The sequence below is a fragment of the Aplysia californica genome, unplaced genomic scaffold (genome assembly GCF_000002075.1).
Source record: "Aplysia californica isolate F4 #8 unplaced genomic scaffold, AplCal3.0 scaffold00007, whole genome shotgun sequence".
Classification (NCBI taxonomy): domain Eukaryota; kingdom Metazoa; phylum Mollusca; class Gastropoda; order Aplysiida; family Aplysiidae; genus Aplysia; species Aplysia californica.
The window spans coordinates 2069716-2087047 of NW_004797277.1; the positions used below are offsets into that span (position 1 = coordinate 2069716).

Consider the following 17332-nt stretch of genomic DNA (forward strand, 5'->3'; position numbering starts at 1 on the left):
TCGTTTCGTCGGTAAAATCCAAGCAGACCGGGTCAATCAATACAATGAAATAATAGAAAAAAATCGGGAAAAATATTAATACGCCAGCAAGAGTGTTAATTTCCCTCCAAAATGAGAAAGAAAAACCATTAACCACTTAACAATTAAAACACTTTCTACGATATCCATTCAAAAAACATAATTTGAGTTCTAAACACTATATAAAAGCACTCACTGCGTTCAAAGTCGACTAAAGAATCTGAAAAATCCACTCGAATGTCCCTGCATGCCCCATCTTTGTTTACATCCTGCAACAAGTATTCATACGCGCGTTTGACCAATCACTACAACTCGAATACTCCCCCCTAGTCATTATAATAGCTCATTTAGTGAAATAATGTGTATAGTTAGTATTTTACTCACGGTTATTCGAACGACAACTACCCCGACCTTTCAACCATCGTACATCTCAATGAAATATCTCACAACTTACCTTCCACTGTAATTAAGGACTTCCGTAACGAGTGACCACCCCATCAAACACAATAAAGAAGAGGCCTTCTAACCCTAACCCTATACTACCCCTAGCCCTAAATTCTGCTCTGTCTCATACTGGTCGACCCCTAACCATAACCCAAACCCTACCCCTACCCTTAGATCTGCCCCTACCCCTAGCCCTCAATACCCCTACCCCTAGATCTGCCCCTATCCCCTGCCCTCAATTCTGCTCTGTCTCATATAGTGGTCGCTCGTTACGGAAGTCCTCCTAAAACAATTACAGAATAGGCCACCTCTATTCTCACCCGGAGTGAGAATAGTGCAGGCGAGTCTTGTGGCTATTCTCACCCGGTGCGCGTTCACCAAATTTTGCGTTCACCCTAAACCACAGAATTCTACACTGTGATAACAGAAAAATTGTAGAATTCTGTGCCGTGAACAAACGTTCCATTACAACTGTAGCCTGCTAAAAGCGTACAATTATGTCTGTGGGCAGTGGAGAGAGAGAGAGAGAAAGAGAGCAGAGGAGTAGCACGAGAATTTCCGGGCAAAACAAAATGGCGACCCGCGTAGTTCGGCTCGATTCGAAAAGTTAAATAGCCCTAGCATCTTTGTAGACAACCAAATTAATTTACTTTTGTGTTTTAACATCATTTTTTAACTTTGTTTTGGTCAATTTGATCGTCCACACCGATAGACAGTATTCAGAAAGAGACAGAGAGAGAGAGAAGAGGGGAGGAGTTGATCTTGCGAGAACTTCCGGCGGGTGAGAATAGCCACTTTCTACAGAATAACAGATATTTGTCCAGAAGTAGTTTCAGAGAGAGTTCCCAAGTCAGCTAAATTTAGCGAGCAAAAAGTAGTTCCAACCCAATCCGTAAATATGTTTTTGCAATCCTTAACGAGCATTTCAAGTTCTCATTTCAATTTCCCGAACAGCTAAAGTTACACTTTTTTAGCACTTTGTGGGGTCGCTCAATTCATTTTTAAAGTCTAGAAACCCCAAAACTTAAAACGCCCGTTTTTGTCTTTTTTGACCAATGCGTTCTATATAGGGAGCCATCCCTTCCATTTATAGCTTTAATATAATCCCGAAATCCCCGCGCATTCATCGACCGCGATGGTGCCTTCGGCCCCGCTGACCCGATCTGCTTGGATCCAGCCCGTTTCGTCTTTTCTTTGACAGTGACAGAGAGAATCGTAGACAGTATCACCAGGCTACAGAACAGTATGTACAGAGATTGTTTACAGACCACCGGCCAACAACGTCTAGGCTGTCGCCACAAGAAGCGGATAGATCTAGCTAGAGAACGACAACTGAACACCACTGACCGATCACTTCTGTTTCTTTTTTATGTAAACAAACGGGAAGGCAAAGGCAAAAGAGCCCCGAATCTTCAGTAGCAGTTCCTCACCTCACCGTATGCCGCTAACAAGTACAATATTAGATTTAGATCTATCTAGATCTAGACTCTATAATGTTCTATTCCTCCACAGCGATTCTGGCGCTGTTCTTTTCGCTTTTTGATAGTCTAGAATTTCCGCCTTATGACGACGAATTGTTTTTATACGTAAAATAAAAATGATTGGGGAACGGGAAAAGAGTCCCAAGTACGGTTGACGGTTGAAGTTGACGGGAGTAGCTTCCCTTCACTTCGAAGCAAGAACGACCACTGATTTTTTTGGTTCTTTTATTCTGCGTATTAATAATTAATTATTGCTTCACACAGAGATCAATGTTTGATAACAATGTGCCTTGATCCATCTATGCCTGTCTCCTTTAAAAAAGGTGAAAATAATTGGTAAACACTGCCAAGAATCAGTTCTTAATCCTGCTCGTCAGATATTTCTACATCCTGTGTAACATTATTATAAATAAGTTATAACCTTAAACTGCGAAAAAATTAAGTGCATTGTGGGTATTGCTAAGGTAAACTTAAGATGGCGCCGGATGATAGCAATAACATGACTTGAATTGCACAGGCAAGTAAAAGAATTAAACGGAATGTGCCACCTCTGGTAGATCTAGTTGCTTAGATCAAGAAGAGATTGGCTGATCCTCTTTATCTATTTCAATAGGCTAGAGTTAAAATAATTGACCTTCTTTAGATTGTTGCTCTCTTGTTTCATAGAGCATAATAATTCATAATTTTCTGGACAACAGACAACAGCATTGCCAATGCCAATACAGTATACAGAACTTTCTTCATGTCACTGTCACTGTACGTGGAACTATGAGGTGAAGCAATTTGATGTAAAATAATAAAAGCAAAATCACAAAGGCTCTAGATTCTATATCTGTAGTAATGAGAGGCCTTACACTAGATGGTAATGGTTAGTTTGATTTTTGGCAGACACTGTTTACAACGCCGCGTTCTGAATAGCTCGCCGTGCTATTTGAAATGCCGCGTTCTGAATAGCTCCCATGCTATTTGAAACGCCAGTACTAGAATCTTATAACCATTGTTTCTACACAATACCTAAGTCCTAATGTTGTAGTTCTGCCTGAATTGTGGAAGGTTTCTCAGTTTCTTGATAAAAACCTCCTAGTCCTAGGATTTGACTCCTTTTAATATTTTTTATGACGTTGTCTTATTCCGATCAATATTGGGTAGATATCTAGATCTAGATATCTAGATCTAGATCTAGATATCTAGATTCTAGATTAAAAATTGTTTCTGACATTGTTTGCACAAACAAATAGATCTAGTCCTGTTCATCTCTCATAATCATTTGAGTTTGAGCAAGTAAATCAAAAGACGCTTGGATAACAATAAGAAGGTGCAACTCGGTAAGCACTAGATCTAGATTTAGGCCTAGTGTCTACGTTCTCTAACGTTAGACCTAGAGAACGTATAGATCTAGATCTACAATTTAATAAGCTTCTACGTTCTCTAATGTTCGGTGCTTCCAAGCGTGGCATCAAATCCCGGTCCCGGAAGGTTGTTTTTTTTCTTTCTCCTGAGCCTAAAATTTAAAAAAGAATAATTAGACTCACAGACCAAGGAAAGCCACTATTGAACTTTAACCAGGCCTAAATTGGTAAAAGGGAAAGTAGGCTATAGGCCTACTTTTTAGGTATAAAAGCTCCTCTTGGGGACAAAACCAGAATGTGCGTGCTTCATCGATCACTTGATCTACTTTTAAAAAAACTACAATTACAAAGCAACAAGTTATAATTATATGACATTGTTGGTCAGTCGGGAAGAGGAGAAGAAAGAAAAAACCCAAAACTTCCAGACCGGGTTTCGAACCCACACTCATAAAATAATGGTTTGACTTCAAACGCAGACGCGCTGTCCTTTCGGCCATCAGAGCTTTCAACCACGAAAGGTAGATCAAGCTTGATATCTCTCTATTTAACATACAGCGTTTTATTTAGCACAGGCGCTAATTGCAATGTGGCTTTTTATTTAGCTCTGGCGCTAATCACAACGCGGCGTTGCAAATAGGCTCTCCTTGATTTTTTTGTTTGTTTGTGGTTTACTGAGAGGAAGGAAAATATAGCTTTAATTGGCAGTGCCGTTTATTCTGCTGCCTGATGCCTGATGTTTCATATAAGTCAATGTTGATGTAAGGTACCGATAATTTATAGAAAATTAAAACACTACATTATGATTGTATTTTATATGCTGATTTCATAGTAGGCTAAAAATGTTGTTGGTTCACATCAGTGAGAAATTTTTATGTTTGATCAATCGTAGGACTAGAGACCCCAGCAGCCAGCATATATATATATATATATATATTTACAGTCAAACCTGCCCTGACGGTCACCTCTATAAGACGGCCACCTGTACAAACGGCCACTTTCCATTTCCCCCCTTGCGTTTTTTCTACATAATTTAACTGTGTAAAACGGGCACTGTCCAACGCGGCCGCGGCCACCATATTTTAACACACAACCCCCATCACACTAAGCAATAACACCTGTCTTAGACGGCCACCTTTGTGACTCCATTACGTTTTGTCATAAATTGTGCACTGGCCCCTGGCGTTGTGGGCGAGCAGTCATAATTCAATCACCTGTCGTTGTTAGGTAGTCCCTCCAACCGATCATGTTGCGTAGGCCCCTCCCACTGTTGACCAATAGGTAACAAATTTTCAGCTGCTGGTGAGGTAAGTGTGTGATCCCTCATAACCCATAAGCCCCGCCCAGAACTCATACACAAATCGTAAGTGTTTACCCAGTCTGTAACAAAGTAACTATGGACGTCAACATGAACTTGTGACAGAAGCGTCGCTCGTTCTCCGAGTGGTGGCCACCCATGTGTTTGTTTTACCATATTACTCGGCCCTCCTTGTCTGACACATTTCGTTTTATTGTCACCCTTGCACAAAAGCAGCAACAAAAGGAAAAAAAGAAGAAGAAGAACCCCCCCCCCCCCCCCCCCCCCCCCCGGGGAAAAAAAACAACAATGGGGGGGGGCCTCAAAAAAAATGGTTTGTTTTCTTCATCTTGATCAGTCCTGCCTAAGATGGCCACCTGTTTTATACGGCCACTTTTTTTTCCTCTTAAAAAAGGGGGGGGTCTTACACAGGTGTGACTGTATATATATATATATATATATATATATATATATATATATATATATATATATATATTTTCCATTCACTTTTATCCAAAGCCCTCTTGTTTAGCCCACACATCTATAGAGTCTACTCTTCTTATTTTATAATTTAGCTTTTTTTCTGGTTGTCTAATTCTCTCTGAACATGTGACATAGGAACATCTATTGTACACTATGTTTATTATAATAAATTAACACACTTGGTATAGGCCTTGGTATATTGATATTATAGCTTTGAATACTAGTAGGCCTATATTTATTACTACTAGCCAGTTACCCGAGTCTCAAGCAATAAGTCGATATTTGTGTCTCTGATTTATATTTATAAATTTGAATATAAACAGTTTTATGCCAAAACACAACGCATGTCATTAAAAAAAATTTATACTGAAACTAGTCGTATAGTCGATATATTTTGGGTCTAGTTTAATTTAAAGAACTGCAGAAAGTGACTTCTTATGTTTTACAAAATGCAGCAATTGACCTTTTTTGAAAAATTGCAACTTACCCTCTGTGCGCTAATGCAAGTTCTTTCCTTGAGTCATGAGACTTTGTTTGTGCTCAGTGGAAGTTTGTTAAATGTTGGTTCTCTCCCTTCCTTAAATATATGTGAATATGTCCTGTTTTGTCAAAAGTGTGCGGAGATCTCATCAATTTAAAGAAGAGCAATGAAGAACAGAAATCTTCATTTTTCTAAAAACTGGAAAAGTGGATAAGTTGCGTTTTGTTGCGAAGCTGTTCGTATCCTGTAACTAGAGAAATTTTCACTTTCTTTTTTTATTTGCAGCTAGTAAACATCAGTGAGGTGTCTTTTCTACTGCTGAAAATAGATGTCGGCAGGAAAAATGACTGATGTAAGAGGTGACTCCATGGCCTCTCCGCAGAGCCAGTACTCTAATGGGTCGGTTTTACTGAACTCAGAATTTAGAGAGCCTGACTCACTGGGACAGAGTAGAGCTTCCAAACTGAAGTCTACAAGATTCAACATGAGCTCTATTTCTTATCCTGAGATGGAATCTGCTCAGAGTAAGAAACAATTCCCTGTCCCAGAGCCGATTTCTCTGCAAGCACGACTCCGAGACAGACTATATGATAAGCCTGAGACTTCTGGAGTGGTTCAGTATGTGAAAATGCAGTCTGTGAGGAAACGACCAGCCTCAGGCGTAAGTTTGTTTTTGTACATGAAAAATGTGGGAGTTAATGAGCAAGGTCAAAATGATTATATTACAGATGAAACAGTTTGTCACTGCGCTAGAAAATGGCATAACTCAGAATTGTACCGAAATGCAATTGTGTTTTATTTTGTTTGGTGATACTATATATCTGTGTTTTGGTAAAATATGAAAAAAATGCGCTGGCAATCACAAAAGATACATGCATTATTAGATGATAAATAGTCTTGTTTAAACAGTTTTTTCCTCTTTTATCTCAAAAGTAGCAAAACTGAGATGTGCCATTTTGGTAGCGGCGTGACAAGTTGTGGTACTTAGTATTGGATTTAAAAAAGATAATGAGCGTCGTTTATTGTACTATAAGATTTAGTTTATTAGCAAATGAATTGAAAATTTGATGTTGACTGCATTAGTGTGTGCCTGCAGTGTTTGTTTTGTCTTTTTGGTGTCATTCCTCTTTTCTTTTGTTTGTTACGTTTTCTAAAGTAATTTTTATTACTAACTGGAAATGTACAACATGCTGTTATTTTAGGATTTATTTTTGAGAGAGGAAAATGTTAACTTTTAGTATACAGAGGTAAATGCCTCCTCTCTTTGCAGTCAATTTTGTCATCTAAGTACTCAGCATCACTAACTTCTCTTTAGCTTTGCTCGTATTTAACCTATTTGAACAGAATAACTCGATACTTAGAAGAAATGAATGATCCAAGCAGTAAATGTACAGTTTGATTATAGATAACAAGGTCTAGCAGATTTTTCGAATGATCCTGTGAGCCAGCTGGGTGGAGGTGGTAGAGCGAATTCAAACATTCTAAATGCAGGTATTTATCAAGGGGACAAAGGAGAGTATCTTGTTACTTAAAAGTTTCCTCTCTTGCCAGGAGATGATTGCCAAGTGTCTTCAGAATCTAAGAATAAACACATAATATATGAATAACAGCACTATGAAATACCAATCATAGATTCCTCATTATTTGATGTGTATCAGCCCTGGCCGATACGAGCTCTTTGTCCAGGCTAGAACGGTCAGGAAGAGTTTATACAATCTCTACTTTGTCAAGTGACAACAGATATATATATATATAAAAAAATTTCTGTCGTAGTTTGTAAGCACTATTGAAAAAATCATGCATTATGTATATTTGTTTAAACTTAGTGCGGTGTTCTCATGTATGTGTTTAGGGAGATGACCTGACAGGACTTCCTAATACTCTTAAAAGAAGCACAGTACTAGAACCTTTGCCAACTTCTTTGCCAAGGAAAACGGCTGGAGCACATCAAGACATGTCAAAATCATCTGCCAAATGGACTGCACAGGAGACTTCAATTTTGCAGAACATGTGAGTTTACTCTCATAACATGCAAGTTTTGACTGTATTGAGATTTCAAATGTTAATTAGAAGATATTCAATAGAATTTGACCATGTGAATTACAAACTTTACCTTACTTATTGAAAGAATATTTTAGTCTCTCTTTATTATTTTTTTATCCAAGAGTATTTCTGTTTAATATGGTTTGGCACTGGTGTTAATCATTTTCCAGGGTTGACCTCATTAGTGGATGCAAGAGATTTGAGCTGAGCTCTCGTTCTGGCCTCACTATTCTCGTTCATTGTCTATTATCCTTGAACAAATGGAACTCTTAATAAGACAGACACAACTTTTGCAGTTATAGTAAATGACTAATGAATCAATCTACTGACAGACAAGAAGTATGATTCCGCTTCGTAAACAAGAAACATGCTCTGAGAAAGGGGAAATGAATTTAAAAACTAATAACTTTAAAAATCTATTTCCTTTTAACTACAGAATCAACAGAAAACGCCCTGGTTTGTTAGCTCCTTTAGAAACACCGCGGGATCTTAGCAGTTCCACTGGTGAAGCTTCAGAGTTTGATGAACTAGACTATGGTAAGTTGAAGTTTTATTAATTTAAGTTTTATTATTTCCTAAGTATTATTATTTTTGTTTTGTTTTGATTAGTGTTTTACGGCACTCACAACTGGATAAGGTCATATGAATGCGCGGGACACATTAAACATTTTTAGTTTGATAGGAATAAATGTTGAATTTTGCCTGGATGGCAGCCGGAGCCTACTCTTATTGTTTTTTTGGACCACCAAGAGATCTTTAATGTGGGCAACTTGCACACGGAACCTCCGAGATTTTTTTGCCCTTACCTGAGAAGACTAGTTGTTAGATCTTACCGACCCTAAGAAGGGGAACAGAAAGTGGACCTGAAAGCAGACAACAGAACATGATTAGAGAACAGGAAAGGTGAAAGACAAAAATTTTAGAGAAGATAATTTTTCATCTCTGTCAGGTTTCGAATCGGAGACCTATTGAATGAGAAGCAAACAGCGCACCTCTAGGCCACGAGAGCCTCATTTCCTGAGTTTGCACTGAAGTTGGGAAGTAAAGAAATGCTGTTATGGGTACTGTAACTGAGCTATAGTCCTCCTTACAAGAGGCAAGATGTTGAAAGAGCTTGAGCAAAAAAGTAATAAATGTGCAACTGATAAAAACACAGGCAACATCATGTAAAAAATGGACTCTGCACAGTGACGACCAGCAATGGCCTGTTTGTAAAATTGTTCTGTATTGGTGCAATATTGTGCATTAATGCATGCACTAATGTATGTAAGTATGACAGCTGCAGAGAAAGAGTTCATACTGAAAACTGTTGGTACTATTGTTTTCTCTTGGATCTCAATTTTCAGAGGAAGGGCTCAAAATGCAAGAAGTAGATATGATGGAGGAGCTGTTCTCCCCCAGAATGTCTTATGAAACAGGAAGTCCGTCTAAGACAGAGGCAAGCAGTGTGCTGAAACGAGGCACAGACACGAGTATGCTGAAATCTCGGAATGTCACCTCCACAAGCCGACTGACTCGCACAGACTTAGAAGAGGACTTGGATCTAGAGCTGGACCTCGATGGCAATGAGTTCAATGAGGTCAAGGGGGACAAGGACTTTGAGGCGATGAAAGAGAAACGAGCTGCTTCAGAGACGCTCGCTGCAGCGAAACAGGTACAAAGAGGCATAGACCACCTACTATCTCTGCATTTGTACCATCGATTTTGTTTGTATTAGTGAACTTGAATGAATTAATGGTACTAGATATTTAATTATGTTTGTTTTTAATAAGGACTGTGTAGTATGACCATTGCAAGGAAGAAAGCTGGAAGAGAATATTGGAGCAGAGACAATGCTTTACCGAGGCAAGTGAACTGAATTTTTACAACTTTCTTCTCCTTCTTTGCAACACTCTGCTTTAGCTTGTAGAATTTTTAGAGTGTAGCAGATGCCAAATACATCTTAGAACAAGTCCAGAGAGGTAAGAGAAATCCTTTTTGCCAACAGCAATTCTAATGTTGTAAATTTCATCCTTATCTGTTATCCACTTGCATATATTTTGTTTCATGTAAATGTGTTTGTAAGCTTCTTAAGTGTGTGTGTGTGTGTGTGTGTGTGTGTGTGTGTGTGTGTGTGTGTGTGTGTATTTGTGTGTGTGTGTGTGTGTGTGTGTGTGTAAGAGAGAGAGAGAGAGACAGACAGACAGACAGACAGATAGACAGACAGACAGACAGACAGATAGATAGACAGACAGACAGGCCAGAAAGTGAGAGAGAGAGAGAGAGAGAGAGAGAGAGAGTTAAAATTTATTTATTTCTGTGTGTGTATATCTTGTGGTGCAAAAGCTGGTAAGAGCACATTGTAATTTATTCCTTCGCGTGCAAATTTATAACTGGATCTTATTTTCTTAATTTGTGCAGATTCAGATTGTGATTAACCAGCATGACTTACCGGCAAAGCTTCCAGACAGATCAAAGAGTGCTGGAGTGGATACCAAGCGTTCGTTTGATTCCAAAAAAACCAAGATGACGACAAAGTCTCAGTCAACGTCTTATGTATCTTCCAAGCCAGACCCTTCCAAAATGCTGTCATATCTGAAACGGAATAAATATGATGACAAAGGTAGGTTCTGCTTCGGTTGTCTTAGTTTATACGTATATTCAGTACATTCACATCATTCGCTGTTCACATAAGGACATTTTACTACGTTCTAGGAATATACAGTTTTCAAGCTCAGTAGGTTTACTCCCTTTATCACATTAGCAATAGAGTATTTATTTGAAAATGTGTAACAGGTATTTGCGTGTGTGTTAATGTGTATGTATTTGCATGTGTGTGTGCGTGCATGCATTCGTTTGTGCATGCATGCGTGCCTGCCTGCCTGCCTGCCTGCCTGCTTGCGTACGTACATTTGTATGTGCGTGGGTGCGTGCTGTGTGCGTGCGTGTGTGTTTCCATGTTTAGTAAAAATATTGTTTTACATATACTGTGTTATTTTGTTGTTTTACTGTTTCGATTCTTGTGAGATCGAGGTTACCATTATTTTCCTCTGTATTTAGTCCCAGAAAACACCAATGTTCTGGAAACGCTGATTGAAATGCGCACATCTTTGGGATGGGTCCTTGACATTCCCCGACACGGACCTGATACAAGGGAGAAAATGGAAAAGTTATCAGATATTCCTGAAGATGAGAAAGTAAGTGGTTTTAGAGTGTATATGTGGGTGGTTGGCGGGTGCTCTGGTGTGGTTTGCTCCTTCTTTCCTATCAAACGTCTGTCGTCCTGATCTCTCCTCCTTTTTTTGTGTATGTTACTCTCTTGTAACAAGTAATCTATTCTTCTGCACGTTTATGACCTTATTGTGTTGCATGTGCTGTAAAACTCTTACTAAAACTAAAAACTAAAGAGTGTATGTCATATTTTTTCTTTTAAAAAAAATTCACTGTGTTATTACAAATGGTTACATTAGAACGTATTTGTTAATGAGATTCTCTCAATTCTTACTATTAAAAATGCGCACAGTAATTAAATACTTTTTTTCCCTTTATCCCTTTTGGTATCTCAGTATTGATTGTGATCCTCACAGCTTTTTTGTTGTTGCTGATTTAAGATTTTGGCGGATAGAATATCAGCAATGACAAAAGTAATAATAGCAGGGAAATGACAGATGTGTTCACTATCTCACCTGTGTTGCCTTTCTAAGCGTGCACTCAGTGACTGCAACTTTTGCTAATGGTAGTAAAATTTCACTGCCAGATGTGATATGGTAGGGTGTGAAATCATTTGGTATTGTTTTTTTAACTACCCTTTTAACATAAAAGTTTTTCCGGCGTGGGGGAGGGGGGGGGAGGACCTGAATTTAAAGTCCGTACACTGCACCCCCATCAGAATGTAGGATGTTCAATAAGACACAATAATATGCTGAAAACATTTCAGGTTTTCACTTACTTTGTTCAGATGTACTGTCAGCTTGGCCAACTTGTAAACCAGCCAGTAATATTTTCTCTTTTCTACCTTGCAGGAGGCTGCAAAAGCCAAAGAAGACAATGGCGAGTTCTTCTACTGCCTTCCCCGCAATCGCAACAATCTTCGAGCCCGCTACAATCCGTATGACCTTCAGATCGTGTCTCCCAACACCGCCAGGTCGAAACCCATGTACTTCTCTGTCAGTGCCTCGTACATCACAATGGTAAGAGGGCGTACTGTACAATCTGCTATTGAATGGGTATCAGAGAGATGAGAAATGCCCGGAAGGTGGAATGAGAGACCGAGTCTCCTATTCATGAAATAAAAGAACTATTGGGTTAAGATGTTGAAACCTGATTATGAATCGATGATATCCAGAGGACTTTTTTTCAAGTCGATCTATGTCTTAAGTCTTTACAAAAAGATAATCATAGTCTGCACCCTTTCTCTGAAAGAATTTTAATAGAGCATATTTTTAAATGATTGCTTGAAAAAAAAAGGAAAGCTCTTACCAGTTTCTACAATTTCTGCTGTCTGTGGAAAAAGGATGTTATGAGGGAAAAAAATGATGGATTTTATCTCCAGAAAATTTAAGTAACAGTGAAAGTTTTTATCTACAAAATTTCATGAATTTTAGCAATCTACTTTTCATTATAGAGCACCGATGAATTTCTTAAACTTTAAATTGTCAAAGTGCAGTGTGTGAAAATGACTGTATTAAGCTTACTTCTTCTATCTTCCTTTTTTGTGTTGTTTGCCTTCAATCTTCTTTTTCTTTCTGGATGGATGATGTACAATTCTTTCAAATTAAAAGAGAATATGTAGCCCAAGTATTATCAGTGTCCTATTACTTCACCAACTCCCCCTCCCCATTTTTGTGGGGGTTTTTTGTTTGTTTGTTTTGTTTTTTTTGTTTAAAGACAGTATCATATGTGAGGCAGCGTGGTGGAATCAGGCTCTCGTCAATTTTTGGGCATGTGGAGTTATTGGTGTCATCTTAAAGCCTGTTCATTTGTCTATCTTTCGGTGAAAAAAGTACCCATCTATCTTTAATAGAAGTCAAAATATTTGTGATTGAAGTAGGTAGGGTAACCTGATTTCAGAGGAAAAATAAGGGAGAAAATGACCGCCAACGCTTGGAATCTTTCAATGCGCGAGAGTCCTTGAAAAATGAAAATGTACATTTTTGTACCTTTAATCAACGTTTTTCGGGACAATCCACACAAAAATGTGTTTTCAAATAGACATAAAAGCTGTTGAGCTTAAAAACAAAAATTTGACAAAAATTGCCAAACGGGCAGAAAAATGCCAATATCTTTGATTTCATTATTTTGACGAGAGCCTGATTCCATCACGCTGTCTCACATATTCTGTATGTGTTGGGGTATTCATATAATCATTCCTATCACTATTAATCATCATTTCTTCACCAGTGTTATGAGGATGAGAGCAAGATGAATGAATCCAATGCAACACCTGCTCTCTGGTGGCTGTGGGAGAGGAGACTCTTCTACATGGTCTTTCATTTCCCAGTGTTTGTGAAATTCAGGTGAGCGTAAAGATAAAGTGGGGTAGTCTGGTGCACAGAATGCATTTTCTGAATCCTTCCCATAGTACTGTTTTTCCTAAATCATAGGGGCTGAGATAGGAAAACCCGCTAAATCCATTAGAGCACATTTGAGGTAATCAGCTTTTATAAATGCTACTATATGCACGAAAGAAGATTTTTTGGTGGCTTTTATGAAGTATGTGTTGAGTTTTGGCCGAAAACACTTTTGTGCATTTGATAGCCGGTAATAATGTGCATGTATAAGCAAAAATTCCCGGGTTTATTTTCTCCAAAATGTCACTTAGCGGGTTTTGCAGCTCACCCCCTCATTTGCTGATGACAATTTTTTTTTCTCTCAGTTTCCTGACCTAACAACATTATTATTTCTATATAATGTACTGCTAAATGCTTGTAGGACACTTAGAAGCTGCACCAGGTGTTGTGTGTCAACACCCACATGCAACTGTGGGACGAGATGCCATCATCCTTTGTGGTTCGTGGTAGGACAGGGTTCTCGGTGTTGTGTGCACCAGTCACATGACCGCACTTTTTTGTGCTTTGGGAGATAAGTTAGTAGCCTAGTGGTTAGGCTACTTAAACTTGTATTTGTTAGATTGCAGGTTCAGGGGTTTAAGGCTCAGTTCACTCTGATACTGTGTCCTTGAGAAAGGCACTTTACATAAATTGCCTGATTTGGCTCCGTGGTGAAAGCCGAAAGGAAGCCTCCTAGCAGAGAAACCTGTCGACCTGAAGAACCACCAGATTTGGCACCTGGAATGTTCGTACAATGCACGAGGCAGGGAAGGCACTGCAGGCTGCTAACGGAAATGGAAAAGGTGGGGACATCATGGAAACAGCTAGAAAAGGATGCACAGGACAGGCTTCGCTGGAGAAATGTTGTTGATAGCCTATGCTCCACTGGGAGTTAAAAAGGGCAAGAGGAGAAAGGCTCTTTTTGTATCGGAGATGGGCGTTAAATTCGGAGACCATCGAAAATCTTACTGTGTTGGACAGGACATTAAACCTTTACATTTTCCCAAAGTCCTCCTGGTTACTGGTACTGTGACATGTAGAAAATATATATATATATTTGAGTGGTCAGCTTACTTTTGCATAAAGTATGTCATAAGTGCTATTGTTGATTTTAATCAGTGGTAGACAGCCTGACTTATGTTGCGCCAGCTTCTGCTGCCGTTTTAAAGGTCATTGCCTAACCCCCAGACAGTACATCAGTTTATGTCTCTTATGACTCTGCCTCCCCCTCCCTCATACTGCTGGACTGAATAAACGAATTATAAATTACATTTTATTGATCCCCATGGGGCAATGTGGGTTACAATGGCAAACGTACATACATGAATACATGATTATAAATGCATACATCCATAAATACATATAAATACATATATAAATACTCAATATCACACAAATACAGAACAATTTCACGCAAATAACACAAATACAGAACAATTTCACACAAATACAGAACAATTTCCCAAACGTGCCATTGCTGGCCACCACTGTGCATGCAGCGACCTGTTACTTCGAGCTAGGGTTTGTCGTGACTTGCTCAAGGACACATCCCAGTGACCACCCACTTTAGCTGTGTGCTACCGACACTTGCTTGACATTACTTTTGAGTCTGAACTCACTACTCACTTTGCCACTGGAGCCAATAGAGTATGCCAATGTCTTTGAGAATTTTTTTGGTGCTAAATGTAAGAATTTAAATGGTTGTGGAATAGGGTAAAACTTTGCCTTTATTGGTGACTAGTTGGAGATCATCTGCCTTAGTTTGTCAGTGTTTGTGTGAGTGGGACTTGGACCAGTATGTACCTTAAACAAAGTAAGGTTTTACTTCATGTGTCTTACTTTAATCCCCAGACTCTGGAAGGCTTTCAAGAACTGGAAAAAAGCCATTCATCGACAGAAGAATAAAGGCAGTCAGTAAGTATCTTTCATTTACTTTTGTTGCTGTTTTATTTGGATTCATTCCACGGTTCTCTCACTTTTATCATGAATTTGAGAACAGAATATGTTCAAGATTTCTTTGAGAGATAGTACATGGTGATCAGAAAGGATCAACATGGTATTGTGGTTTAAGCACTCTCCCTTTAATTGACACAGAGGTCCCAGTTTCAGCGTTCCCAGATTCAGTCTTCATGGTTCTCTGATACCAACTCAGTCCATCTAAAAAGTCCATCTAAAATAGAAAATTTGACTTATGTCTTGTTTCTCACATAGCTTACTTATGTTGAATAGGGCTTACGATATGAGTATCGCCAAAACTAAGCTTCTAATGAGAACAGGTTCATTTGCGAAGAAATTCAGACCAGAAGAAATCATTATCAGGATTTTTCCAACCCCAAGATAATTTTAGTGCATGAGTAGTGGAGTCGATCTTTTGTTACTCGATTCTATGAAAAAGGCTTATCATAATTGGGGAGGTGTGGGTTTTTTAAATTTATAGAGATTTGCATCTGTTGTTTATGCTTTTCATATCTTACGTGTGAAAGTTTGTGTAGCCTGCTATCAGAATTGGATCACACATGTTTTTGGCTTTTACAGGTTGGACCTCATAGAAATTTTTATTCACATTTATTTGCATTAAAGGGATCTTTGATTTATTTATTATCAGCAGTTGTGAAGGTAACATATGGCTTGTCTTACTAAATGTTTTTAGTTGTACTCCATTCAAACTGGTTACAAGGGCATACAAAGTTGACAAAATTAAGAGCATATAGTCAAAAGACATTTAATTTTCACTTCTCCTAGGTTTTTTTTTTTTTACCACTATTGTAAGTTGAGTAAAGCAAATGGAAGTCAAACCCACACCAGTGTGCTTTGACAACACAAACCCGGCTGAACTATCAAATGTGGAAAACTTGTGTTTCAGGGTGAAGTATAGTCAAAAACATTTAGTTTTCACTTCTCCTAGGTTGTTTTTTTTACCGCTATTGTAAGTTGAGTAAAGCAAATGGAAGTCAAAACCACAACAGTGTGCTTTGACAACACAAATGTGGCTGAACTATCAAATGTGAGGCATCTTGGTGAAATCAGGTGCTCGTCAAAATAATGAAATCGAAGAAACAGGTTTTTTCCCTCCAGTTGGTCAGTTTTTACCGAAATTTGTTTTTAGCTTAATACCTTTTTTGTCCATATATAAACACATTTCCATGTGAATTTGACTGAAAAACGTAGTTTTATGGCACAAAATATGTGAATATTTAGTTTCCAGGGATTCTCACGCTATAGAAGTTACCATACTTTGGCAGCCATTTTCTCGCTAATTTTACACCTGAAACCATGCTACCCCCACCTCTTTCAATGGCAAATATATCGACTTCTATTAAAGATAAAAAGGTTATTTTTTTCATTAAAAAAACAAGGCAAATGAATAAGCTTTCAGATGATACCAATAACTCTACATGCCCAAAAATTGACGAGCGCCTGATTCCACCGGGTCGTCACACAATTGTATGTATTAGTAGAGGTTTTACGGCACTCGCAACTGCATAAGGTCATATGAGCGCCAGAAGATTAGAGGTGTTGCAAGAGAATAACAAACATAAAAAAGAAGGAAGGGAGAAAAGGACGATAGATGTTTGATAGAAAAGAAGGAGCAAACCACACCAGAGCACTCGCCAACTACCGCGTCGTCACATAATTGTGAAAAACTTGTGTTTCAGGGTGAAGCTGTACAAGTCTCTATTCATAGCCAATGAGGTTCTGCAGGGCTGCCTTGTCCACGTCAGGAGCTTGTGTGAGAGTGCGCGCAGCGTCTTCAAGGATGGAGACACCAGCAGCATCATCGCCTTGGTTGACCTTGACCCAGTGGCAACCTTGACCCTGCAAGAGTTTGAGGGTCGCCAGAAGAACAGGTGCGATCGTGCCCTGCATCAGCTGAATACTCTGAGGGAAAAGATCATTGAGATTGTCTGGGAATCGTGCGCTGTGAGTATTTTCTTTGCTATGAGAGTCTCATCATCTCGTGGGTGGCTTGTTCACTTTGAAAGTCTTATTTTGTTATTCATTTCTTGATAAAGTAAGATGAGATGATAGCAATTTATTGATCTGCTAAAAGAGAAATTTGATGCAGCATAATAAACACATACAGGCACATTCACTCGCCAGCACATACTCTTCTCTCTCTTTCTCACACACACACACACACATGCACGCACATGCAAATGCACACACACACACACACACACACACACACACACACACACACACACACACAC

At 38.8% G+C, this 17332-nt stretch overlaps 1 protein-coding gene across 1 annotated transcript in view; it reads left to right on the plus strand.

Annotated features, from left to right (window-relative positions):
- Positions 1-5836: 5836 nt before the first annotated feature.
- The window catches only part of LOC101854913 (dynein heavy chain 6, axonemal), a gene marked incomplete in the record, with an annotated part of 110656 nt that continues 99160 nt past the window's right edge, over positions 5837-17332 (plus strand). Inside the window, 10 exon segments of the mRNA XM_035969378.1 lie at positions 5837-6211; positions 7403-7560; positions 8030-8130; positions 8940-9247; positions 9994-10195; positions 10633-10769; positions 11595-11762; positions 12973-13088; positions 14973-15035; positions 16778-17042. Of these exon segments, the coding sequence (XP_035825271.1) occupies positions 5879-6211; positions 7403-7560; positions 8030-8130; positions 8940-9247; positions 9994-10195; positions 10633-10769; positions 11595-11762; positions 12973-13088; positions 14973-15035; positions 16778-17042 (1851 nt within the window).